This window comes from Paralichthys olivaceus, chromosome 5 (assembly GCF_024713975.1).
Source record: "Paralichthys olivaceus isolate ysfri-2021 chromosome 5, ASM2471397v2, whole genome shotgun sequence".
Lineage (NCBI taxonomy): Eukaryota > Metazoa > Chordata > Actinopteri > Pleuronectiformes > Paralichthyidae > Paralichthys > Paralichthys olivaceus.
Window position 1 is genome coordinate 19,802,050 of NC_091097.1, and position 25,811 is coordinate 19,827,860.

The 25,811-nt window shown below is 46.2% G+C and overlaps 1 protein-coding gene across 3 annotated transcripts in view; it reads right to left on the reverse strand.

The window, feature by feature from the left end:
• Positions 1-25,811, reverse strand: part of LOC109645909 (microtubule-associated serine/threonine-protein kinase 1-like) — a 32,309-nt gene that overhangs the window by 4,936 nt on the left and 1,562 nt on the right. Inside the window, exons 2-21 of one of the 3 annotated variants that reach the window (XM_069525069.1) lie at positions 21,164-21,192; positions 11,617-11,711; positions 11,095-11,170; positions 10,343-10,415; positions 9,260-9,420; positions 8,719-8,794; positions 7,713-7,922; positions 6,699-6,800; positions 4,664-4,796; positions 4,517-4,584; positions 3,792-3,868; positions 3,482-3,690; positions 3,017-3,155; positions 2,785-2,917; positions 1,903-2,068; positions 1,715-1,816; positions 1,344-1,466; positions 694-803; positions 425-585; positions 76-335 (exon numbers count right to left, since the gene is read on the reverse strand). In XM_069525069.1, coding sequence (XP_069381170.1) covers positions 76-335; positions 425-585; positions 694-803; positions 1,344-1,466; positions 1,715-1,816; positions 1,903-2,068; positions 2,785-2,917; positions 3,017-3,155; positions 3,482-3,690; positions 3,792-3,868; positions 4,517-4,584; positions 4,664-4,796; positions 6,699-6,800; positions 7,713-7,922; positions 8,719-8,794; positions 9,260-9,420; positions 10,343-10,415; positions 11,095-11,170; positions 11,617-11,711; positions 21,164-21,192 — 2,503 coding nt within the window. Of the gene's footprint in view, positions 1-75; positions 336-424; positions 586-693; positions 804-1,343; positions 1,467-1,714; positions 1,817-1,902; positions 2,069-2,784; positions 2,918-3,016; positions 3,156-3,481; positions 3,691-3,791; positions 3,869-4,516; positions 4,585-4,663; positions 4,797-6,698; positions 6,801-7,712; positions 7,923-8,718; positions 8,795-9,259; positions 9,421-10,342; positions 10,416-11,094; positions 11,171-11,616; positions 11,712-19,193; positions 19,344-21,163; positions 21,196-25,811 lie in introns of those variants that run through there. The other 2 variants (XM_069525068.1, XM_069525070.1) reach the window with 2 other exon arrangements.

Sequence of the window (25,811 nt, forward strand, 5' to 3'; positions counted from 1 at the left end):
AACTCTTCTGTGTCACAGAAGATACATGAAACCACAGATGTTTGAGTGACGCTGCGCTGCCTCGTCCCCTCCTACCTCCAGCTGTGAACCCGTTGCTGTCTTTCAGGTAGGCTCTCAGATCGCCTTGAGAGGAGATGGCAGCCATGGCTCCTTCCAGGGAGCTTCCCCTCGCCTTCACTGTCGACTGCCTGCAGGAGACGAGCAGCTCGGAGTCAACTTCCAGAGGGGAGGCCAAGCGGTGAGTATCCATGAGGGCAGAGAAACGTCTACGTGTCCCGGACGGTGGACTGGAGTCACTCTCGGTGAAGGAGGTTTCAGAGCAGGACAAACGCTTCCTGGAGAAACAAGACATAAGAAAGATTAGAACCATACAACCAGGGGGCTCATCGTTTAAAAAGACGATTAGGCTGCAGCCTGCACTCACATCTCAGGTGATCCAGTCCTCCAGCTCTTGTCCCTGAGCGTGACGCTTCCCAGACTTTCTCTCTTGGCCATTCGCTCCTCCCTCGGGACCTTGTGCTCCCGTAGAGTCACACCATGGGGTTTGTGCTCCAGCTGGGACAGATGCTCCATACTGCTGTACACCTTCACACCCACACAACCAGTCAGTCACACTTTCTGATTGTATTGTTACGTACTGATGAATAATAACTCAAACATTACTATGAAGAGACGAGAGGCGTCGGGTCTGACCTTGCTGAAGCGAGGGGAGCAGGAGGAGAAGCGGTGAATCTCCACAGGCTCATCGTCGTTGGTATCATCTTCATCGTACGACTGCACGTGGTGATATCGCTCAGAGCGAGCTGAGGAGGGACGGTGATGAGAGAACTGTGTCGTTATCTCTGATGATCTCACTCTAACACACATTATTGGCTACTGACACTGGCCCACAGACGTGCATCACTGTGCACGAGAGCTTGGTCTAAAAAGCTGCAGAGTCAGAGCGGCCCCCTGCTGCTGCGTCTCGAGTCTAAAAATGCACATAATCACCCTTCGGCAATTACAGTGGTTGTCATGGTAACGCAGGAGAGGCAGGCGGCCCCGAGTTGAATCTTTAACCAAAAAACGATCTGTGTTCTGCAGAAGTTCACACATTCTTTTCTCAAGTAAAAGTGTAAAAGTACAGGCTCTGACATGTGCTCAAAGTATAAAAAGTTCCCGACTGTAACTGTGCAAAGCAAAACTGAGACTCATGTGACATTAATATGGTTCAGAGACAGAGGTTCAGGTTTTGCAAGTACAAATAAATACACAAGTAAAGTACAGATAAATGAAGAATCTACTTCAGAACAGTAACAAAATATTTGTACTTTACTGCTGGGATGAGCGGGAAGTAGACTTACTGTCGAAATAACTGGTGTCCTCCTCTGACTCCAGGTGAGGGATGAACTCGGCCTTCTGTCTCAGCAGGCTGTTCCAGTCCACCTCCGTGAAGAACGAGTGCTGCTTCACTTCAAAAGTACCACCTGCAGGGTGGAGGAGGGAGGGAGAGAGAGGAATAAAGAGGAGGAGAGACAAAGGCAGACGGGTGTTTTCTGCAGCCTGGAAGAAAGTGAAGGGACCGACAGCCCAGACCAAAACACTCGCATGTAGGTCGTATGAAAAATAAGTAACTGTCATACAATTCAAGATAAATACATAGATTTAATATGTAATATTGATGAAGGAGCATTTGAGTAAAGCAAGAAAACAAGAACGGCCCCCGGTGACGGACCTGTGCCCAGGCGAACCAGCGGATTCGTCTGCAGGAGCGAGGAGATCAGGTGCTGGGCATCGAGAGGGAGAGCCTCGTCCCCTTCAGGCCAAACTATGTCGTCTATGAGACACCGCAGAGAGGAAGGAGTGAGTGTTTAATGTATCCACCTGAACATGCTGCTCCAGCTCGGACGTCTGGTCTCTCACCTGTGATGACTTGTCCAAACAGCTCCTCTGGGGTGTCTCCAAAGAAAGGCACAAGGCCCACCAGGAACTCGTACAGGATGATGCCCATAGCCCACCAGTCCACCGGCTTCCCGTAACCTTGACGAAGAATAACTTCGGGGGCGATGTACTCCGGAGTTCCACACACCTAAAAAAAACAGTTTCTGGTTAGCTGTCAGTTAGATTTTATGTCCGACTGCATGTGTTTGTCCTGTGGGAGGAAGCACAAGAAAACCCACGCCGACACGGGACCTTCTCACTTTGTGCTAACCACCATCGGATACTTCAATTTCAAATTCTATTGTTAATGAAATCACTCAAGATTATTCTACACCTACTGTAAAAGTATTAAACTGAGCAGGAGACAGTGAGTGAGAGGAACACGCGTGTGTGAAGCGTGTGCAGGTCTGCCGAGCCAAGCGGATCACGTCACAGACGCCAAGATAAGATGAAAGCCCCCCCCCCCCCGGTGAGCGTTTTTTCATGTGCACATGCACTAAATGCAAATAGATTTCTGGACCATCATGATGAAAAACAAGAAACAATGCGGCTGAGATTCAAAGCATGACCAGCGAATGAAAGGCCTGAGGAAATAAGACGAACCTAAAAGGGAAATGATTAGAATAAGAGTGGAAGGCCCAGTCCTTTTGTTCTGCCAACCGTTAACGATTCATGCTTCAGATGTGGCTGGCTCACAATGACAGAGGATTTCTTTGCTCGGATCAGCACTGTAATTCTGCCAATTCTCCTCGTAGCTTTTCTTAATGGGTTCGACTTGTTTATTTCACGTTCAGATTTTTTTAATGCTTTCACTTAAATCCCTGCACTCTTTGAGAAAACCTCATAGCTCAGTCTTTGTGATACCTGTTTATCCAGGAACTCCCGGGTATCCTTCTCGATGTGTCCTTCATACAAGTTGGTGGTGAGACTCATCAGTCCCATCTTAGACAGGCCGAAGTCCGTCAGCTTGATGTGTCCCATCGAGGTGATCAAGAGGCTGGGAACAGAAAGGGCAAAGTGCAGAGTGAGCTTTATAAACAGAGAATCCAGTGCAGCGTTTAGGTTTGAAGTAAAACCACATTAACTCCCATCTTACTTGTCGGGCTTGAGGTCACGGTGCACAATGCCATAGTTGTGTAAGTACTCCAGAGCGAGGACGGTTTCTGCGAAGTACATTCGTGCCATCTCCACAGGCAGAGCTCCGATGTTCTTCAGCAGAGTGGCACAGTCTCCTCCTGACAGCACAGTGATGAATTCTGTTAGTCCTACTGCCGACGTTAGCGATTAACAGGAATGTCTCTTCATTCCTCTTGTTCTAGAACATTTTCATTCCCATTAGGACGAAGGTAACGTTCACGAACAGAACTCTTTGTGACTGCAGTTCTGCTCAAGGATATCTGGCACAAAAGATATCCTTCAGTATCTTGACTGTTCTCTATAATATTTTAACTTCTTGATCTGACTAACGCTGCTTTCAGACGTGCACTGAACTCTGGATAATCTCCAGAGGCTGCTCCAGTAAAACCTGCACCCACACCCACCCACACACACACACACTGACCTTCCACGTACTCCATGACCATGCAGAGGTGTCGGCGGGTTTCGAACGAACAGAACATGGAGACGACAAACGGATTCTCTGCGAAGGTGAGGATGTCTCTCTCCACGAACGCCTGCTGGATTTGGTTCCTCAGGATCAGGTTTTGCTTGTTGATCTTCTTCATGGCGAAGCGCTGCCGTGTCTCGAGGTGACGCACCAGGTACACGGCGCTGACACACACAGAGAGGCACGTGCACGAGTTATTATCACTTTACAAAATCTGAATTAATCATTAATGACGTCCTCGTTAGCAAAAGAGAACAGGACTCACCCGTACGCTCCGTGACTAATCAGCTTGATGGTCTGGAAGTCGGCTTCTTCCGGTGGTTTCACTGCTCTGATCTTCCCCTGTGCATCATACATCACAGAACTAATGATTAATATCACCTCTTAACGAGTGTCAGCAGAATCCTTCTTTACAATCAATGAGGCTGCACCAACGCTTTAATGGAAAACACAAATGCAAATACACAGTCACAACAGACGTGACAAGGATGTTGACCATGAAACAAACTTATTTACTGCGATCAAGCGTCTTTGGTGACAACCGACACGAGTCAGTCAACACTGAAATATGGTGCCGGTCTATTTGTGGTGTTACGGTACTGGAGCGAGGCTCCAAGCACCTTGTTTGATTTCTGTTGTGTTTCCGTTGTGGAGTTCTGTAGTTGTGTTAAAAAATGATTTCCTGGGAAAAAGGGTGAAAATAAAAGTAAATAAAATTTAAAAAACAGATCTGCACCAAATTCAATCAGTTCTTTTCTGAGCGTTTTGAGGAAATCCCTTAGGTTGTTTTTTGTAACCAACAAACCAACAAATAAATGGACAGGGGTGAAAATATAACCTCCATTGCAGACAGAATAACTATGAAGTTTGAAGACATTGGCCGGCTGGAGCTGATAATGTCATTCTGCAGGAAGAAGGAAGCTAATGGATGAATGTGGAAAAGGACGAATCATTGAAGAAATGATGAGACTGAGGAATAAATAGTGTCACCTCTGTTGAGTCGTCTGTCTCAGGCGTTAAAGGTCCTTCGCTGTCGTAACTATCCAGGTTTACCATTTCTGCAAACAAACATATGGCAGATCAAATTAAAGACTGAATTATATGTTTTATAAATCTACGTCTCTGTGTCCTCCTCACCTTCAATGGGGTCTCTGGTCAGTCCCAGCTGGCAGATGATGTAACGAGGAATGTCCGTCTTCATCAGATGACCCTCCTTGGCGTGGTCCTCCGCCGCCTCGAGCAGATGGTAAAACTCCTCAGGGTTAAACTCCTGGAAACCAGAGCGTCAAGAACCGATAATGTCGTCAAGCGGCAATTTCTTTAGGCTCCTCCATTAACATTAGCTCAGATTGAGGGGCTGATTGATTTGAGAGGCTCTGTGTCGGCCTCCAGGAGCCGTTTCATGATTCACTGCCTCTGGAGCGGCTCCAGGATTCGACTCTGGACGACAGCGTCACTGCAGTTTGTGCTGTTCAGCCTCAGAAGAGCCTTCAGTGAAGTCACAGACAAAATCCTCCATTTAAAGCTACGTTTCATGTTGTGTGTCCACTTCATAGTTTCTAAAACCTCCCTCACTTAGTTTTACTTATTTTCCCAGTCCCCATGAGCCGTGAACCATTCAATCAACAGTTTTTCACTTTCATTTACTAAATTACTTTATTATTTACTCTGTTTTTAAACCTCGTACTCATGTTCCCTCCTGAATTAAAAACAGTTTATACAATGGGGCCCTCGAAATAATGGAGTCAGATACCATTGATGGAAGCAGGAAGTACCGCAGGTGGGGGCAGGAAGCGAACACCGAATAGGTCCGGAGGGAATGCGAAAGTACCAGAAACTCAGGCTCGGCTATTTGGCACCAACACTTTATCCTCATTCTCTTCCCCCTGATTCAACAGGGGTGAAGGTGGAAGTGAACAGGCTTCTTCAGCTCCTCATAAAACTGTATCTGCTTGAGGTAATTCAATCAGACCAGAAGGATCTCATTTAAATCCCTCTACTGTTACAACTTCGGTTTCAAGACGTCATTCACTGAACCTCTAATGCATCCCCAGGCTGCTGAGACCAACCGAATCGCCAGCGGTGCCAAAAACAAATGGATCCTGCACACGATCCAAACGCAGTGATATGCAGAAAATGAGGGTGGGATTGATTCGATGAATTGATTCTCCGCGTCGCCGTCTCAGCTGTCATTTATAATCAAGACCCACATCAGGGTGGCATGACTCATCTTGGAGGACGCAAGATTGATGCCCCGTTGAAAACACAGTCACACTGCGTTACACACAAACACACGCTGGCATCCTCCTGCTTTAAACGACACCGTGGCTTCAGTCTGTCTGAGTCAGGCTGGATGGCAGCCGAGCCTTAGGGGGCCGCTGCCTGGTATTAGTCAAAGTGCGGCAGGGCAAATTTTAATCTATATGCAAATATGTTCACCACCCAGACAGACCTGGACCAAATCGTACACATCAGTGTTTGCTTGTTTGGATGTTCTGCTCCTGCTGCGTAAAAGACGCCGCGCTGCTTAAATACTCATAAAAAAAGTGACTGTGCTCAAGTTTGTATGAAGAAGAATCGATTTGTTTAAAAGTACAAGAGGAACATTAACTGTGAGATGTTCTGCGATGAAGGATCTTTGAATATTGCAGGATAATTCCGTCAGTGACAGTAAATCTAACACTGTCTGTCTGTACACGGACTGTGCATCTCCAGAACCGTTCATCTCGTCAGGACTCACATTTGTGTGTGTTGTCGAAAAAGGAAGCGCAGGTTTGCATTTGGTGCGATCTGGACACGAGATACGTTCAGTATCAACAGCACAAGTTCATAAAAACCACTTCCTCTTCAGCAATTTGTCTACAAGGTAAAAGCACAAGGTTTGTTTTGTTGCTGTAATGCTTTACACTATGCAGAATCACAGGTCTTTTATTTTGAAATGTTGCAAACTTGGGTCCGATGATTGTGACGTTTCCGAAAAAAGACGACATGTAAGGTAGGACATCATTCAAACTTATACATCAACCACACTCCTGAGCAATGATAAAGCAAATTCAGTTTCATTCATTCAACTATAAAATCCTCAGTGCAGATAAACCAGGTAGGATGAACACAAAGTTTTCTAACTGCACACAACGTCCAGTGAGGCACCGACAAATGTGTGTTATCTCACCAGACACTCCAGAAGTCGGGCCGGTCGCGAGATGATGATGAGGAGCTTTTTCACGAGCTCTGTGACGAAGGCGACCTCAGTGCTCTCCGAACGCTCAAAGGCCTGACAGAGAGAGAGAGAGAGAGAGAGAGAGAGAGAGAGAGAGAGAGAGAGAGAGAGAGAGAGAGAGAGAAGTCTAATGAAGTGCATGAATATACGATAACATTTTGTTTCACTGAAAGACTCAAGACAAAGAGAGTGAGACGGACACAAAGCTGTAAAGATTTGAGAGTTTCTGATGATGAAAGACTCAGATACGATCAAACCCAAACCTGGCGACGCCCACTGATCACTGCGGGTTTAATCAAGCCGTCAAAAACATTGAGCTGCTGATGAAAATCCCCGATGCCTGTTATCAAGTCGAGCAAATCATGAGCTCAATTAGTCTTTTCAATCTCATCTCTCAATGAAGACACAGAGAGAGAGAGAGAGAGACTGTGCTGGGGATGGAAGTGGAAAGTGACGGAGAAGAGGATGATGGGAAAACTAAAAGCCATCACTCTCATCTCCTCTCTGCTGAACTGAGGCGACTCTGGAGAACATTCAGACACGTGCCTCAAAGCGCTCGAGGGCTCCGTCAGCCAATCAGACGGCCCAGCACCACAGTCTGAAGAAGAAGAAGCACTGCTGCACATCTGCACAACCTTTATCTTTGTATTGCACATTTACAAAAACAGCCTTGTATACAGTATTTATATTTTTATGGTATATAGTGTTTTAATATTTTTATTTGATGTATTCTAGATTCTGTTTCTATTCTTATTTTTAATTTTTGATTTCCTAAAGGGAGGATCAATGAAGGTACATGATATCATATCGAATCTTATCATAATCCTATAATATCATAATACACTTTTCCTTTTACCTGCTAAGAAATCGAAATTGAGGTTTACCTCGCTACCCAGAAGGAACCGCGTTGAAGTGTGATATCAGCCGTACTTTAACTCACGTTGCCGTTACATCGTTTGAACTCACGTCATTAAGAAGCTTGTCCAGATTCTGCTGCAGCTCGAAGAAGTAGACGGAGGTGATGAGGCCCTCGCGGGCTTTGGCCAGGCAGTCTCTGGACAGCTCGGCTATCTGGTGGTGGATGAAGCTCAGGACCCCGTCGGCGAGCGGGAGGACGTTTTCGGGCGAGAAAGCGTGGATGAACTCGGCCAGCCTCCCCTCCATCTGAGCTGTGGCCTGGTGGAGGACAGACGAGAGAGGAGAGCAGCGATATTTTTAAGAAAAAGGAAACGACAGAGATTACGTCTAGAAGAACGGATTGAATTTCTTTAGAGGAGCCTGAGATACGTGACAAAAAGGTTCAGGAAGTAATTTCATCCGTGGCCCGGACACTGGGACTGTGCTAATTCACAGCGGCTTCAACACGGCGTCATTTATTTTCTATTTGATTTGAGTGAGGACAAACCAGAGGAACTTTTACCTCGAGTGAACTCCAAACCATAACGTCCAATTTCCTACGGCTCGATTTTTATCAGTGGGGAAGCTTTTAGTCTGTTTCCTTTTGATACCACCCTCAGCCCACCAAGACACTGACAGGGAGAAAAACAAGGCAAAGGAGGAAATGTCTTTTTTATTTAACCGTTCAGCCGTGGCAGCTTTTAGAAGCATTGTGGAGAAACGTAATATTCTCTCTGACAGGGGGAACATGTCTGGCCTGGCAGCGTCACATAATCCTGTTTGCGGTGGTTTAACGGCCCCAGAGGCTCCTTTTTATTTGTCTTTGGATGAGTGATATTAAACATTCATTCACAGAGACCTCTGAACACATTCAATCATCAAATTTAATTCCCCTTTTGTTTGTGTTTTAATATTTTAGTTCTGAATTAGTGGGATTAGTCGTGGCTCTGAATGATTGAATGATCAGGTTTATGTTTTGGGGGCTTACGGATTTGTTGTATGATAAACATCATATTCCATAAAAACACACACACACGAATCTGTGTGAGTGTGTGTGTGTGTGTGTGTGTGTTACCTTTGGAAAGCGCTCTTTGTACACATGGTTCATCATGACTATCTCGTTATCGTAGCAGGAGGAGGAGCGTCCGGGGCTGCAGGGACAAAAAAGACAATTATGGAAAACAGTCAAAAAGATTTGAGGGTTTTCAGCCGCACAGGAAGAAGTGATGATGCAAAGTCTCTGCTTTGATCATCAGTTTATATTTATCAAGACACATTTATAGGTAAAGAAAAAACACATTCCTCTAATTAAAAATGTCTTTTTCATTATTAATGCTTTGGTATGTTTTAGATTAGTTTGACAGATGTTATATAAAAAAGGTTTGATTCATTTATCATAGGTTTATTACAGCTTAGATTAGCTGCTGGGTTTATTTGTACATTTAGTTTTCTGTCTGTTTAAATAAGCTGTAGCTTTAAACAGGAAAATAAAATTAGAGGTTGTATAACAGCAATAACAACTTCAATCAGGGGCCACCCTCGTAAATCTGCTTCCAAAGCGTCCTTTACAAAAGACAACAGTGTTTAATCTCATGGCTGCTGCTGCTGCTGCTGACCTGAGACTGCGGGAGCGCAGCCGCATGTGGGGAGAGCTGCGGCCCCCATCATCGTCCGTGATGCTCTCGGTGCTGCCAAAGTGCTTGGATAAGAAGTGGAGCTCGTCCATGGTCGGCTGGGAGGGCAGCTGGTGTAGCCGCTCCTGTGACGAGCTGGAGGACTGCAGGGACAGAGGAGGAAGAGGAAGATGAAGAGGAAGGGAGGGTGAGAGCAGAGAGGGTGTGGAGGAGGAACAGGAAGGAGACCAGGGTGTGGAGAGGATTAGGACGACGGGGGAGAGGAGGGAACGAGTTGGCAGACGAGGTGGGGAAAAATATTGGAGTGGGTGGAGGAGTTGGAAGGAGCAAAAAAGGAAAAAGTGCCAGAAAAATGAATGAACCAAAACTCACATCACACCTAATTAATCTTCATCAACCTGATAATAAGTTCAGCTCTTCGTGCTCTGAAAGCTCAGTTACCACAGTATCACTGATGTTACAGCTGCTGCTCCTCGAGGAGACGTTAATGAACTCGTCGGGTTCAGCCTCAGATCTGTGACTCTGTCTCAGACGAACATCATCCACTGCATCGCTTTCCTTCATTCTTTAGCACCCGAGTGTCGAACTGAAGGCGACCACAGCCGAGTGGAGCTTTTTCCATTGAGTCACAGTTTGCAGATTTTCGTCGTCCTCAACATTCATTACTCCGAGGTGTCGTTCGGTGTTATGTTTGAGATCATTTCTTTAAATTGTGCAGGGAATTCATGAGCAGACGGTTTTCTGAGTAAACTTAAAATCTGAGAATTAATTTCAATTAAATATCTTTTTGGTTTCTGATCGTAGCATGTGGCTAAATTAAGGATGTGTAAAATTACAGTGGAGAAGAATTTGCTTCATCTCACGCCAGCCTCTCATCCCACCGTCCTGGCGCTCATCACTTCCTCCTCCTCACTGTCCTCCTCCCTCCCTCCATCTACTCCTCCATCCACATCCAGGAGCAGAATGGAGGCCTTGTCTACAACTGCATATATTTCTTTCATTGGATATTTTCTCCTCTGGAGAATTTGCTGATGTAAGATATAAGACGGGAGTGAGGTTATTTACCGTTGAGCTGGGAGTGTTCGTCCCATATCCAGAAGACGGCAAAGATGCCAAAGACCATCGGCGTCCGTCCGCTCTGCAGAGAACACAAATGTTACATCATTTAAAACCCTGATGCGACTCTTTCCCTCTGCCATAAAAACATAATCATAAAATCATAATTAATATACAGCACTAGCTAGATTACGTTCAGTAAATATCCCCGAACCTGAAGAAAAACTTTAATGTAATAGTTGTTTTAAATTGCGAGAAGTGAGATAGTTAAATGTGACTGTAAGACAAAACCCCCGACAAACAATTTCCACGATGCCTCAATTTCGGCAGCAGTAAATATTTCCTTCAGGAAACCAATGATTTATAACACGTCCAACATGTCCCTGGTGTCTCCATCAGCGAGGAGAGCAGGGACGACTCATTCACTGAGCGTCTGTGTGTCGGCATCACACGGCGACGAGTTTGATAAATGAGGACGGAGGATTTACAGGATTCCAGAGTGTGAGCGTGACAGCTCGGGTCCGTCAGGCTCCACGTGAGTCAGCCTGTTACGCTGCGAGAACCTGGGAGTGCTACGAGAGGCTCCTCGCTCCCCAGGATGTGTGAGACCTCCTCTGTTCTCCGCACCTCCCTGTGTCTCTGATATAAACATTACTGGAGATCACTTCACTCGGGACCGATGTTTAAATCAGGTCTGAACCGGGTCGTAAACACAAGCAGGAGTAAACACACTCGGTTCACGTGGGGATTGAAAGAATGACCTTCTGGAGGAGGCGAACGAGAAGTGTGCCGGGTTGCTGGGAGAGAAGTTTCGTGGGCTGTCCAGGGGGCTGCTTCCTGTGAGGGCAACAAGAGGAACAGAGGGAGAGATGAACAGACGCTGTGAAGGAATCGTTTTCTTCTTAGATGACGAGATTCTTACGACTCTGAACTAAAACCGTCTGCCTCCGTCAACCAGCGCAGGCTCAGTCTACACACGTCACTGTGACCTTTGACCTCTGACCAAATCCAATCAGTTCATCTCTGAGTCAAAGTGATCACCGGTCAAAATCTCTTGAAATATAATGTTCGAGAGGCCACTGTGACCTTGACCTTTGACCTTCAACCACCAGAATCGAACCAGTTCATCTTTTTTGTGCAAGTGAACATTTGAGCTTAATGCATAAATATTATATGAAGGTTCTTCTCGAGATATCGTGTTCACAATGGTACATGCAGAGGGAACGACGACGCAAAAACTTGTGAAAAAGCTCATAGCTGACGTGATGCGTTACCGTACGTACCGAGGTGTCCAGGGAGGGGCAGCGGGGAGTGTGGGCGAGGCAGCGTGGGAGAGGTGGTGGTCAGGATCAGGCTCTTCCTGTTGCTTGCACGACAACTACGGAGAGAGAGAGAGAGAGAGAGAAAACAGAGAGATTATTATGTGAGGGTGCGAATGCGTGGCTCGCTGTGGGAGCACCACCGCGATAAAGAGGATTCAATTTCCTCCGTCATTCATCCCTGTCTGCTTCCCCTCGGCCGAGATAAGAGACATAAGAGAGAGAGAGAGAGAGAGAGGGTGGAACGAGATGAAAGAGCGGCGAAGTTGGGGAGATTAGCGGCAACAAGCAGCGAAGAAAAGAAAGGAGAAAGATCAGAGCGGCCTGTGTTTGCAGAAATAAATAAATAAAATCAGCTTCATTGTGTGTGAGGTACTTTACAGTCGTCACAACCACGGTGAGTCACTCCAGATGTGCCCGTGGACTCCACACACACACACACACACACGATGCTACTGTGACACACTCACACCGTCAGGCCGCGAGTTTAAACAACCTCTTCATACTCGCACTTGTTCTGTTTGAACAGCCGCACTGCAGCCGTGTGGGATTTCATTTTAAACATTCACGACACGGTCTGCTCTTGTTTTCCGAGGCGACGTGAGGGGCATGAATACATGCAAATAAAAAAATAAAGAGAGAGAGAGAGAGAGAGAGAGAGAGAGAGAGGAGAGAACAAACGAAACAGCTCCACCATCGTCTCCACGGTCAGATGAAGAGAGATGTTGGTCCCCCCCCAGCCCCATCCCCCCCCTATCTCCATTCAGCCTTGGTCACATGGGTTCACATGAGAGCAGGACACACACACACACACACACACACACACACACACACACAGGCGGTGTAGAGACGTGAGAAAACTGGATCAACACGTGAAGAAGGCCACACCTCGATTATACCGCTCTCACTGAATAACACATGTGGACGTGAACGACGTCTCCACTGATTGAAATAATGGACGATCTTCCAGTGATTTCACTGTTAAACAAGTTGGAGCAGAATGTCACTGAGGAGAGATCACACCTCCACCAAGGTCCAACAGTCACACACTCGTTAGCGGTGAAAATGTGTCTCACAGCGTTAAGGGGACACACTCCAGCTGCAATCCTTGTGGCAGCGTTGACACCGGCCATCTTTGTTTAACGGACAGCACCGGGGCCACTTTGACAACCAGGGGATCTGGGAAATCATTTATTTTCTTCCCGCCACAAAAGTAAGACGTCCATGAATGAATCAAATGATAAAAGCTGTTTGTTGAGAGCGTACGGTTGTCAAAGACGAGTGCAATCAAGTCCTTTAAATAAACATTAGTCTTCTGTTGCTTCTGAAGTCTTGACTGATGAGATGACCTGATCAACATGGAGCTCCCACCAGGAGACATTCGATCACACCCAGTCAGCTCGTACTGGAAAACCCGAGGAAAGCTGTAAATTCAGTTGATCAGATCTAAAATGTTACGACGGGGTCACAAAGCGGAGCCGGCGTCGCCTCGTCTCATCTGCCTCTTTCATTATTTTAACAGCAGGCAGGACGCCCTGATCAATCACATCTACAACTGGTCTTATGGATATTGATCTCAGCTGCCAACGTGGCTGGATTTAACATGCAGGTCCACTAACTGCTACTGGGACATTTCAAACCTTTCTAAATCGGATCAATTACATCCTGACATTGTTCTATAGCTGTGAATCTGTTTCTCTGAGGCTGCGATAACCTCAGAAGAACACACACACACACACACACAACCTGATCCTGCTGATATCAATCAGTGTGTATGTGTCTACTTGTGTGTACTTGTGCATGGACCGAATGGAGAGAGGGTGTTTTGGTCGCTCAGGTTAGGATTTGGTTTGTAAGTTGAGGGTCAGGACCGGTTAAGTCTGATTTTAAGTATTTCTTAAGATTCACCTCTTGATACATGTGCAAGGTTGGAACACGGTGAGTGAAAACAAGTGGACAATATTAAATAGAATCATGAACAGGATTAAAACATATTGGTGGTTAGGGTGAGGGGCTCGACGATGAGTGTCCGCAGCAGAAGTACGAGTGTGTGTGTGTGTGTGTGTGTGTGTTTCCTCTTAGTAAAGGGAAGGACAGAGTAAAACTAATAAAAACCAAGCAGCAGAACTTCTGGCTTTTAATGGATTCTCAGTGCTGCAGGAAATCAATGGAGGTTGACTGTGCGCACACACACACACACACACGCACGCACGCACGCACGCACGCACACACACACACACGCACACACACACAGTGCTGTCAGTATTCAGAGCTGAGTGTTACCATGTAGACACAAGCTGACATGTTTTTCTTTCCTCATCCAGCATTTTCTCTGCTGCTGAGCATCCACAGTCCAGAATTCATGGGGGGGGGGGGAGCCTGAGGCCTGTTTCTTATGAGATGGTCAGTCAAGATTGATAGAGGGGTGTGGGGGGGTGGAGGGGGATGCACTGGGCTGTACCTGCTGTTGTGGTTGGAGAGCGGGGAATGAAGGGATGGAGAATGAGGAAGGAGATGAAATAGTACAGATGTGGGCGGGTAGAGGTGAGACCTGATCACGAGAAGCACGTGGGGCCACATTTTTTAAAAGAAGGAAGTAAACTGGTTTACAACCAACCGTCGAGAACTTTATCACCGTGAACTGCGAAAACCGCACCGATTCAAACTTAACAGAGAGATGGTGGCGTTACCTGGAGCCGCTAACACCGCCCGCAACACAGAGAGACAAAGAAACGTGAATTCTTACAGGGCGACTGCAAACTCAATGGAAATATACTGGGGGAGAAAAACTAGAATTAGAAATGCAGGTTGAACGCCTCCCAGTGGAGCTCATCACCCACACATGAGCAAGGCAAACATGACCCAGTTTTTCATCATCTCACACACACACACACACTTACACACACACACAAACACACACATTAGGAGTACATGGGGAAAGCATTGTTCCCCATGAGCAGATGACACCGAGGGGAAAAATCCTGGCTCTGACAAAGCCAGACAAACAGGAGCCTTCATCCTCTGCATGTTCCTCACTCTCTACCTAACAGCAGGGGGACCATTAACATTGATCAAACCAAGCTGCCCGTTCAAACGACTGCACAAATGTAGCAGTGATACACAAAGTCTAATGGAAGTGGATGAGAGGAGAGATTGCTGCAACAGAGAGAGAGAGAGAGAGAGAAGAGAAAGCACGGCTACGAGCGAGAACGCTTCAAAGAGAAGAAAGGCGGAGGCAGAGAGGAAAGAGCTTCTGACGAGAAGTCGGGCAAAGACCGGTTTGTTTGCCTCTGCAGCCTGAGGAGAGGTGACCAGAGACAGAAAGGGTAGAGCTGAATAAATCACTGATGTGTTGAAGGGAAAGACGACAGGGACAAATCGGGGAAGGGAAGGAGGAAGGACGAGGAAGGGTTGCAGGGACACAAACTTTATTTTCTTGGAGAGCGTCTTTTTAGTTTTTACTGTGTAAACATCTGTCATGAAGTTTTACAACGCTGGGACACGATTCCAGAGACAAGGACCACGATAAATCTTTAGCCGGCGTCCATAACAATGCGAGGAGGGGAAGGAGCTGTGGTCACATGAGGCCTCGTTGCTACGCAGCGTGCAGCAGGGAGGCTTCTGATAACAGCAACCAGGGACCACAGAGACAGAGGAGAAGAACCAGTCATTATAGAAAACACGAACGAGGGGGATAGAGAATCAGAGAGAAGAGGAAGGACACACTTTATGATTTTTAAAAGAGGAACAATGTCAAACGAAGCACCTGCTAAAGGAAACTAGTTTTAATAAAAGTAGGTAATTGGGACGTGATTTGTAGAGTTTTATGAGAACAAAACCTTCACAGAGGAGATAAAAATCTGTTATGACTATTTAATCATCACTAAAATGAGACTTCCCAAAAGTCTCATAAAATGTAATCAAGCTGCAGCCAAAAGCACAAAGTCATAAATATCAGTTTCCTAAATATGATTTTAAAAAAAAAGAATTAACAGGAACAATGAAGTTCTCAACAGCTGCTCTTTAAAGTATAAATATCTCTGTATGTGGATCTCACATCTCGAATTTGGTGAGTTTTGAATTCATTAAATATCGATAAAGTTAGAAAAACCAGGACGCATCAACATCCGTGACATTTACTGACACACGACCGGTGCAGGATTGTCGGGACTTCATCCTCGATCTGCACACACGTTTGTATCCAGACTTTTTCTGTGATGGTCTTTAAACAGTTGTGTTTCTTTCTGTGGATTGATGAAGTGATTAGTGAACGAGTGATTTCAGCTTTTACACGAGGCAACAGTATATAAACAGGTTATTGATTCCTATTCCCTTAAGTCTCTAAACCTAACCATCGTGTCTACTGGGTCACAGCAGCGGTGAGAGGTGAGGACGGAGGCTAAATGGTCGTGAGGAGGGACACTGTCCTCGCTTAGCTCCATCAGATCTGCACTCGATTGCACTGAACACTGCGGTTAACGTCAAAACGAGGCTGCAAACACAGCGATGAGGAGGAAAAGTCATCATGAGCCTTCATTCATTTCATTTCCTCTTTCCTCTGGCGTCTCAAACATCCCTTCAAAGCCCTACAGCTCTATTTTCTTGTTTTTCTTTCGGTAATAGTCTGAAATGTAGAGTCTCGGTCTGGGGAACTACACAACAGCTGACTGCAGCAATATCTGTCAGGCGCGGGTGGATTCAGTGCCGTGTCCTCACACGTGCTTTCCTGTAAGGAGCCCTGAGAGGACGGCAGTGCAGTAGAAGCAGGATCAAAGAGAATAAGAGTCCCATTACTCCGACAGGACGGAGACCTTTACTGAAATCAGCAGCTAATGGCGGATGCAGCGCCTTCTGTGTGAGCATGTGCTGATCGAACCCTGGGCTCCTCCTGGGAGAAGCTGCAGCTTTTAGAAGACTTTGATTCAGGTGTCTCATCCTCCCTCTGACCTTTGGTTTGCACGTAACTGGGTTAGTGAAGTGTAATGGCTTATCTAGTTACCGAGAAGGTGTGTGTTTGTGTGTTTGTGTGTGAGTGTGTGTGTGTGTGCACCGTTTGCCTCACAGCACAGAGCTGCTGAGTCAGAGCACCAAAGAAAAACACCTACACAAGTATGGAAATATTTCCTTTCTCCAATTACTGCATCTATTCCAGTCACTGGAATGACAGGAGCGACAACTAAATTCCCTAAACACGTTCTCCACTTTGCTTTTGACGCACGACACAGATCCATCTTCAAAACACAATCTCAAACAACAGGGCCTTGATTCCTGACGGACGTAAACAAAGGTCAATTTCTAGCTTTTCTTCATTTAGGAGCACAGACGGAATGAAAGAAAGGAGAATGAAGAAGGAAAGAACGAAAGAGAGGAGAAAGAATGAGAGCGAGGCACTCTGGGCTAGTTTGCGTGTCTTACTTGCTCACGTAACCTTGGTGAGCTGGTCCCTAATGGAGGAGCAGACACAGAGATCACCCCAGGGTCCTGCGCTCTATCTCAGCCTCTCCTCTTTTCACCTCTTGCGCAACCTCCCCCGCTTTTTCCTCCTCTTTCGCTTCCGTTGTCTTAATCACTTTTTTCCCTTCGCCCTTTCCTGGTTGTGACTTTGCTTCGTGATCTCGAAATAAACTTTTCAAGAAACCCGTAGGGAACTCTCTGTACACTGAACCACCCCCACTGCTGATTTATATTTCTTAAAGATATTCTCTGAGCATTCAGCCTTAATTCTGCAGCACAGATTTGGGTGTGACACGCAGCAAAGAGCTCAACCAGGTGAGCTGTTGTCTGACTCGGATTTTTAAACTATTCCTCTCAGGTTTGAGCATCACCGCAGGAGGGGAGTAAGCGGTGAAAAAAGGTGAGACCTCTGCATTATTTCCATCTGCTCGCCCGGGCTCAGGTGTGCCACAGCCAGAGTCTCTGCAGCAACAGAAGCTGGTTTAATCCCAGATCAGCAGGGGACGATGAAGTCACTCAGCGAGGAGCTCACTACTGCCGCCGCTGAGGAGGAGGAAGCCCCTGGAGCTTTAATGTCAGCTCAAATTTACAGACTCCTGACATCAGAGTGACTGAAAGCATCGGTTAAAAACACAAAGGAAAATACTGATCATTTCAGTGACTGATTTCATTTCTTCATGTGTATCGCACCACTTTGTTGTATCCTGAGATATTAGGATTCTTTCTGAAACTCCATTGTCTCTCACGTTCAGCCTCTCTGGGGAGAATGTCAGCAGATTATTATCCGGAGTTCAGCGCGTGTCTGAAAGCAGCATCAGGAAACTTCATCATGATATAAAACTTCAAATCCCCCAGCCGCTAATCCGACTTCAGAAAAACTCTCTCTCAGTGTCGGTGAATCAGAGAAATCCTTCTCAAACTTGAGGCGTGACTCATCTTTGACTCATGTAATCAGGGTTTGATCGCTGAGGACGGTGAATCAGTGAAACCTGCGGCCCGGCTATAAATGTCAGCAGGGTGAGTCATCTTTACGATGACTTAATGTTACATTCACATTGATGTCAATAAAAACATAACCAGGGAAATATGAGATGAGCCACAAATCTCAATCTCAAGGTTCTTATACTGAACGTCCATTTCAAACATGTTGTTTATGAGTCTATTGCTCAGATATATTTAAATAAAATTACAAAATTCGGTTCATCCAAATGTGAATATTAGAATAAGGCGGGCCGCCACAGTTTCAATAATTAAAGGGAAACACTACATATTTATCAGACTGTACTTAATTGCTTTGAGCTAAATGCTAATGTCAACTCGCTAACATATTCATAGTAATGCAATAACACAACACTGATGTTAAGCAGGTGTAGCGTTTTCCATTTCCTTTCATTATCTTAGCATATTAGCATGCTAATGTTCGCCAATTAGCATTAAAAGCAAAGTACAGCTGAGGCGGATTGGATTAGTTTTGCAAAAATGTTTTCAGAGCAGACGACGAAGAGAGAATTTTGATTTATGATAATATGAGATGAGGAGTTAGAGACGCCATCAGTGCTGGAGCTCTGGACTGAGATTGTTAACGTCAACATCGCCTATTTATATATGTTCATTTAAGTTAAATAAACTTTTAACTTCCAATTTGCCGAAGCTTTAAAAAGCTGTTCTTATTGTCGACCATGGTTTTGTGCCCTTTTGAAAGAGAACAGAAAAAGTTCTGGCACCGTTACAGTTTTAAAAGCGTCAATTTAACACCGTTAAAAACCGGTAAACCATGAATGTCCAGACTCAAACAATCAATTTGAAAGCTGGATGCAAATAACTTAGATAGCGTTACACTTAAAGGGATTTTACAACAATTACAAACTATAATATTCTGTAAGAAACTAAAAACCACTAAGAATCTCAACGTGCACAACAGAACTGAGCAGAAATGTATAATCCCAAGTTCAACCCACACACCAGCCTCTGTAATGTTTTCTGACCCTGCAGGGAAATGAACCGAGCATCTGAGAGCAAGAGGGAGACGAACAAAAAACAAAAGTCACGTCACACGGAGGCCGAATGATCCCGCCCTGCTCTCTTACCTTTTAGTGCGTCGGAACATGCCGCTAGTTTTAGTATCTTGGCGTCGCCCGACAACGAGCAGCAGCAGCAGCAGCAGCAGCGGAGCCGTGAGGGAGTCAGAAAGCAGCAGGTCGCTGAGAGGATGTCATCGCAATGCAACGTTTTCAGTGACTCTGCACAACCTTGAGATGTGTGTCTGGTGTCTGGGCGAGTGTGGCCGAGAACGAGGGGGGCAGAGAGTGAGAGAGAGAGAGAGAGAGAGGGAGAGAGGAGAGAGAGGGAGAGAGGGAGGGAGGGAAGGACGAAGGTGGGGTGGTTTTGTTTTTTACTGCAGGATAATACAAAGGGGGAATTGTGGGAAATGTTCTCAAGGCTAAGACTAAGGTTGGTACACGGTGTAATGTTGTGATTTATTCGTCCTCTGCCGTCATTGTGTGTGCACGGAAAGAACCGGAACCTTTACCGCAGCCTCTGGACGCCATGACTGGATGACGGACAGTAAAGGGAGGATACCTCAGCTATTATACAACAATGAGCCGGATTCTGAATGGAATCAAAGACGGAAAAAAAAAAAGGAGAGGGGGACGGGACGTGATGCTGAGGAGACAGAGACGGACTGATTCTGGACGGGAGCTGTCGAGGCCTGATGGCAGAGTCACAACGTGGCGGTGAGAGAGAGACAAACAGCAGCGAGATGGAAACACAAACAGAGATGGTTTGTGTTTCATTTCACGTTTGATTACCCGTGATGACTCAGGATGAGGGGGCAGTGGAGAAGATGGACAGGGCAGAGCGATGGGGAGAGAGGGGATAAGTGGAGATGGAGGTAGTGGGCTGTGACGACGTCCGCACACACACACACACACAAATATTTACACACTACTGTGCAAATAGATTAAGCACTTGAGGAGCCTCCATTACCACGCCATCTTTTTTAATACACTCCTCATCTTCATTTCTTCTAAACACACACACACGCAGTGATAGAGGGAGTACTCAGATTAGGGCTGGGCGATAAAACTGTATCTGTAACTACTGCAGTTTATATCTTATGTGTTCAAGCACAGTGACGAGGTGTGACACACAACTGATTCAGCTCTAAAATATTCAGCTGTTTCAAATGTTTCAAACTTTAGAGAAACTTTAATGGGACATTCATTATCAATATCGTCATGGATGAAAATATTTATCTTCACATACTTTCTGGCCATATTGATTCTTATAATTGAAAAACGCTAAAGCAGCAGTATTATTATTATAGGTATTATTATCTCCACCACCTCCTGTGGTATGTATCTGGCTCTGAGGTAAATGCTAAATGTTCCACTGTGTTGGTCATACTGTTGAATAGTGGAATCTATTAAAAAAATTATCATATTTTGTGAATGAATCACTTGTTTTTATCCTAATATGTAAATTATGCAGATTTCCTTAACACGTTATTACCCAGCGAACAAAGTGTGTAGGAGGGAGACAGAAAGCGTGAGAGGAGGGATGGGTGGGGGGGGGTCTGAAAGGTCGAGGGGTGGAAATGAGAAGGTTTCAGGAACAGGATTAATAACTGAGCGAGAGGAAGAGGGGAGGAGGAGATAAGTAAGAAGGAAATGAGAGACGGGAAAAGGCAGCATGGTTTTCAGCACCATGGACAGCACCCAGAGCTCCCAGCTCCTCCTCCTCCTCCTCCTCCTCCTCCTCCTCCTCCTCCTCCTCCTCCTCTTCCTCCTCCTTCACACTCAAACACCTTCTGAGCTTTTTAAACACAACGTGTAAACCACGTTCATCCCAGAACTCCTGCCAGTCTGATGTGAGCTCAGGAGCAGAGACGTTGTTGATGAATGACCAGAAACACAGAAGCTTCACTGTCACTGTTTTTTTTCTTCATGGAGGAGCCCAGAGTCTCCCCAGAGAGGAGGGAGAAGAGGGAGGGAGGGAGGGAGGGAGGGAGGGAGGGAGACGGAAAGAAGGAGGGATGAACAAAGGTAACACCCACCTGCTGTTTTTGCGAGGCAGTGGCAAATCCTTCTGGAAGAAAGACAAAGAAAAGAAGAGAAAAGAGATCAGGTAGAGAAAAATACAGTCGTATACTTTCACATCACAGAAACAAAGACAAACGTGACCGAGGTTTTTCTTTGAAGGAGAAATGACAGTGAATCACGTGAAAAGAGAAAGATTGACACGTCGCCTACAACAACAACAACAACAACAACAATAACAACAACAACAGCTGAGCAGGGTGGTGCTAAGTGAGTGTTACACAGTTCTACAGTTCACCTACAGGCTTTGAGAGGCCTCTGGGGATCTGGAGAAGGTGGTGATTCAGGAGAGCTTCTGTAATTACAGGACTCTGTCTCTCTCTCTCTCTGTGTCCGTCTCTGTGTCTCTCTGGAGGTGACTCATCTAACTTCACAACCCCTCATCTTTTTCACACTTGGCATGTGTACTGTTAAAGGCCTTAAAGAGGTTACATGTTGATTTGGACACGTGATCAAGTTCAATACTGAAATATTTTCACTTGGTGCTGTGTCGAGCTTCATCGAACGCTGAGCAGCGGGCGGTTCAGTTTCAGGGTTTGTGGTTCAGCAGCAGATTTTTTATTTGCTGCGGCTCAATTACCGGAGGTCACTTTCACAGTTTCAGAGAGAAAAGCTGCAGCCGGCATCACCACAGACCAAAGAAACCACCCGTTCCAAACAGGCAGGTTTAGAACCGACGCTGCACCAGCGATAATTAATCTGACCTGAATATATTCTAGTTATCTTTGCAAGCACAGTACATATTTGCATCAATGTTTGTTGGACATGATGTGAGCCAGGGCTAATCTCTCTTTCTCTCTCTCTCTCTCTCTCCCTCTCTCCCTCGTGCTCTCATTGGGCTAAAGCCGCAGCAGAATGAAAAGAGTGTGAGCGGAGCCAGATCTCATGCCAGCACAGTCGGGCTGTTTACAAAACCTGCACGCTGAGATAGAGAGAGTGGGAGGGTGTAAACAAGGGTGGAGCAGAGGGTGGGAGGAGAGAGGGAGGAGGCCTTATCCTTGAGCCCGCAGTCTTCTGGCCTTCAGCATTGTGTGTGTGTGTGTGTGTGTGTGTGTGTGTGTGTGTGTGTGTGTGTGTGTGTGTGTGTGTGTGTGTGTGTGTGTGTGAGTGTGTAAACTACGCATCATACTGTGGCTCAATGAAAGCTCTGAACACAAGAACAACCCTCCGGCCCTGCGGAGTGTTTTCATGCTGTCCGTCCACAAGGTCAAGTCTATGAAGTAGCTAACGATTACCTCAGCTGAGCAGCGAGGCGCCACGACATCGGGCGGAGTGGGAAACACTCAGGAGAGAAAGAACAATAATAATCTTTTCCATTTACAAGCTGCAGAGCGACTTGACTTCACGTCCCGAGGGTTTAGGTGTTAACGGAGACAAATCCCTCTTAACAAGGACGACTGAATAGTCGACCCATTGATCCCCCTTCACGTTGTCCTTCATTGATCAGGCTGATTGACCCTGAGCCGTCAGAGCCGAGGAGAAGATGACTTACAACAGGAGGCCTCCTCCGTGATGAGGAGGAGGCTGAACTCTCTCATCGGGTTCAGCTTAAGTTTGTGTTTAGAGCTAATCAGCGAGCGTTAGCATGTAAACACATTTAAAAAAGCCACGCCTTAAACATTGCTCATTAAAATATATTAGCTTTAACATTCTTACAGTTCTGTTTAGTGCTGAGCAATAAAAAAAATAAAATGGAACAATAACAAAATCTGGATGCATCGCACAAACCAGTGGAACAGAGCGGACTTTAGCTCTTTAGATCTGAATCCAGACCAGTGAACATCTGTGTGATGTCCCTCTGTGGGGCCCTTTGTAGTTCAGACATGTCTGGACAGTAAAAAGAACCCGTGGGCACATTAGACAAAGTGCAGTTGTCTCTCGGCGGCTGCAGGGCTGTTGCTTTTTATTCTCAATTCAGATGTTCTTTATTTGAACGCCCTGTTCTTATTCGCCCCATTTGAATTCAAAATATAGAATCTAGAAGCACATCACAACGTCTGAAGAGGACGTGGGTATACTCCACTGAATGGGGCGTCATGACAAGGAAAATAATAAAGGTGGCTGAAAGAATAAATAGAGACGTTGAAAACCAAGTTTCCTTCCTCTCATGACGTCTTTCTCGGGTCTGAAGACGAAAACGAGCCTCGAATACAGAGAGTGGATCAACAGGACTGTGGATTAAATCCCTTTCATCCCCAAATGTCATGGCCTTTATTAACCAAGCAGAAATTCCATTACTCAGTTTTCTTAGTCTGACACTGTCGCATAACATCTGCCGGCATTTCTCTCCTAATCCCAAATTCCACTTCCATTTGGAAAAAGGTGAGTAAGAGTCAACTCATTTCCCAGTTCGTCTGTGGTCATCGTACCAGAACGAGAGCGAACCAGTCTGCTTCCATTTCTGCATTTTGTGACTCACACTCTCATCATTTCCACACGGCAGAAAATAAGCAGATCTCATTAAGGAAACACGATCCCCGCTCCGTGTCCTTTGACATAATCTGAAGCCGACTTTAATTCTCCTGTGGTATAATTAGTTTGTCAGAACGTCAGGGTCGCACGGCTGCATTTCCGTGGAAACGGATTGTTATAAAATAACTCTGTGTGCTGATGTGTCGCCGGGTTCACAGCTAAATGCTCTCGGAGCTCCGCTGATGAAGTCTGGCAGTAGTGAAGGGTGACGGACAACAGATGGGAGGCTCCGTCACAAACAGGCCCAACGATCACAGATTAGAAAAACAACACAGCTCCACTGGATCTGCTGATATTTGCTCCCCTTCCTGACGGCTGCTCTTTTTAATCCAGGTTTGGCTGTGGGGGGGGGGTGAGCCGAGGTTGGTGCTTCTACACTCATGTGTCAGATCCTCGTTAGTCAAAGAACGACAAGGTGCATCGCTGGGATGAACATCGGGGGGGTTGAGCTCGAAACATCTGATTTCTGAATTACTGAGAGCTGTTTGTGATATTGTGTTTTCTTGTCGTGTGAGGAACGACACGATCTTCAGATTCATTTAACTGTGATTACAAACTTGCAGTTTCTCGGGCAAAGTACGAATCACAATTCCAGTGAGAAGCCGATGAGATGAACGAGTGGTGAAATATACGTCCCACAGACAGACAGACATTCATGGAATTATTATAGTAGCTGTTTAGAAATGGACCTTCTGGACGGTAAAGTCAGGTTTGATGCCGGAGTTAAACCACAGCTGAGACTCGAGAGGCCAGTGGGTTCGTGTCTCCCTGCAGGAAGACGACCTCATCAAAAGGCCCCCTCTCCGTATCATCTGCCTCCACTACAGGAATCAAACGCCGCTGCAATAATGAAATGGTATCTGCTCCGTCTGGACGAGGCCCGAGCGGTCCGATCGTTTTGTGGACACGCCGCGAAAGAGAAAAATGGTGCTGGGCAGAGCTGCGGACGAACAACAGGGATCAATCAAAGAGAGCCGCGCTGCCAAGAGACCGAGAGCGGACCAGTCATCATCTGCTGCAGAGACTGTGATGGAGAGGAGAGGAGAGGAGAGGCAGGGGGCTGATGGGTAAGGATGAGTCATGACCGTCACTCGTGCGAGAGGGTCTGGTGCTTTTTTATTTCTGATGTCTGAACGTCAGGTCTGTAAAAACAATGAGCACGTTCACATGGACCGATGCTCTGAATGAGAAGCTGCACGTAAACAACATTTTCAAATGATCTCAACTTTAATTAAAATGTCATAAAGTTCAGTCGCATAAAAATACTATTTTCTACACGTGAGAGTCATCGACCTAAACGGAGCGCTGCGGTGTCACAGGGAGCAGCCGCCAGAGAGACCCGCTAAGATGTTCATTTCATGTTAGTCATGGGGACGCAATGCATCATGGGTGTGACCCCCTGACCCCAACTGCGGGGGAGCGAGCTGTGTCACCATATGGTGTGTGTCTCTGTGTGTGTGTGTGTGTGTGTGTGTGTGACAGAGAGAGTGACGGTTGGAATGAGTCCCACGGGAGAGACAAGCACAGCCAATCACCCATCAACACACAATTTGTACAAACACACACACACACACACACACACACACACACACACTTTATCATTCAGCTGGACTTGCCTGCATCTATAAGATGCTTTTGTGAGTGTGACTCTGTGATTGATGCTCTTACAGCTCCTGTCATACATCACAGCGGCCGGGCAGCGAGCCGACGCTGCTCAGGACGAGACATGGAACCATCCACACACCTCTGCACTAATCCATCCTCCATTCCCTCACACCCTCCCCCGCCTCCCCCACACATCTCCCTCCTGATAAAGGGGGTCCCTCAGAGCGCTCCTCCTCCTCCTCCTCTGCTTCTTTGGTAAAAACTATCATACAATCACAACACACACACACACACACACACACACACACAGGCCCGCAGGCTGCTCATCTCTGCTCAGTTCACTTGACTGAATCACACAAAGATGGAGGGGGTGGGCGTGGGGGGGTGGGGGGTGTAAGACCCGTGGTTAAGCAGCCTGCTTCATAATGGATGAACGGTCTTTTGAACACGTCATCTCAGTGGATCACAGACCGGCCCGTGTATCGTCTGGCTGATATCAGGCGATGTGAGCCTCACACAGACACATCG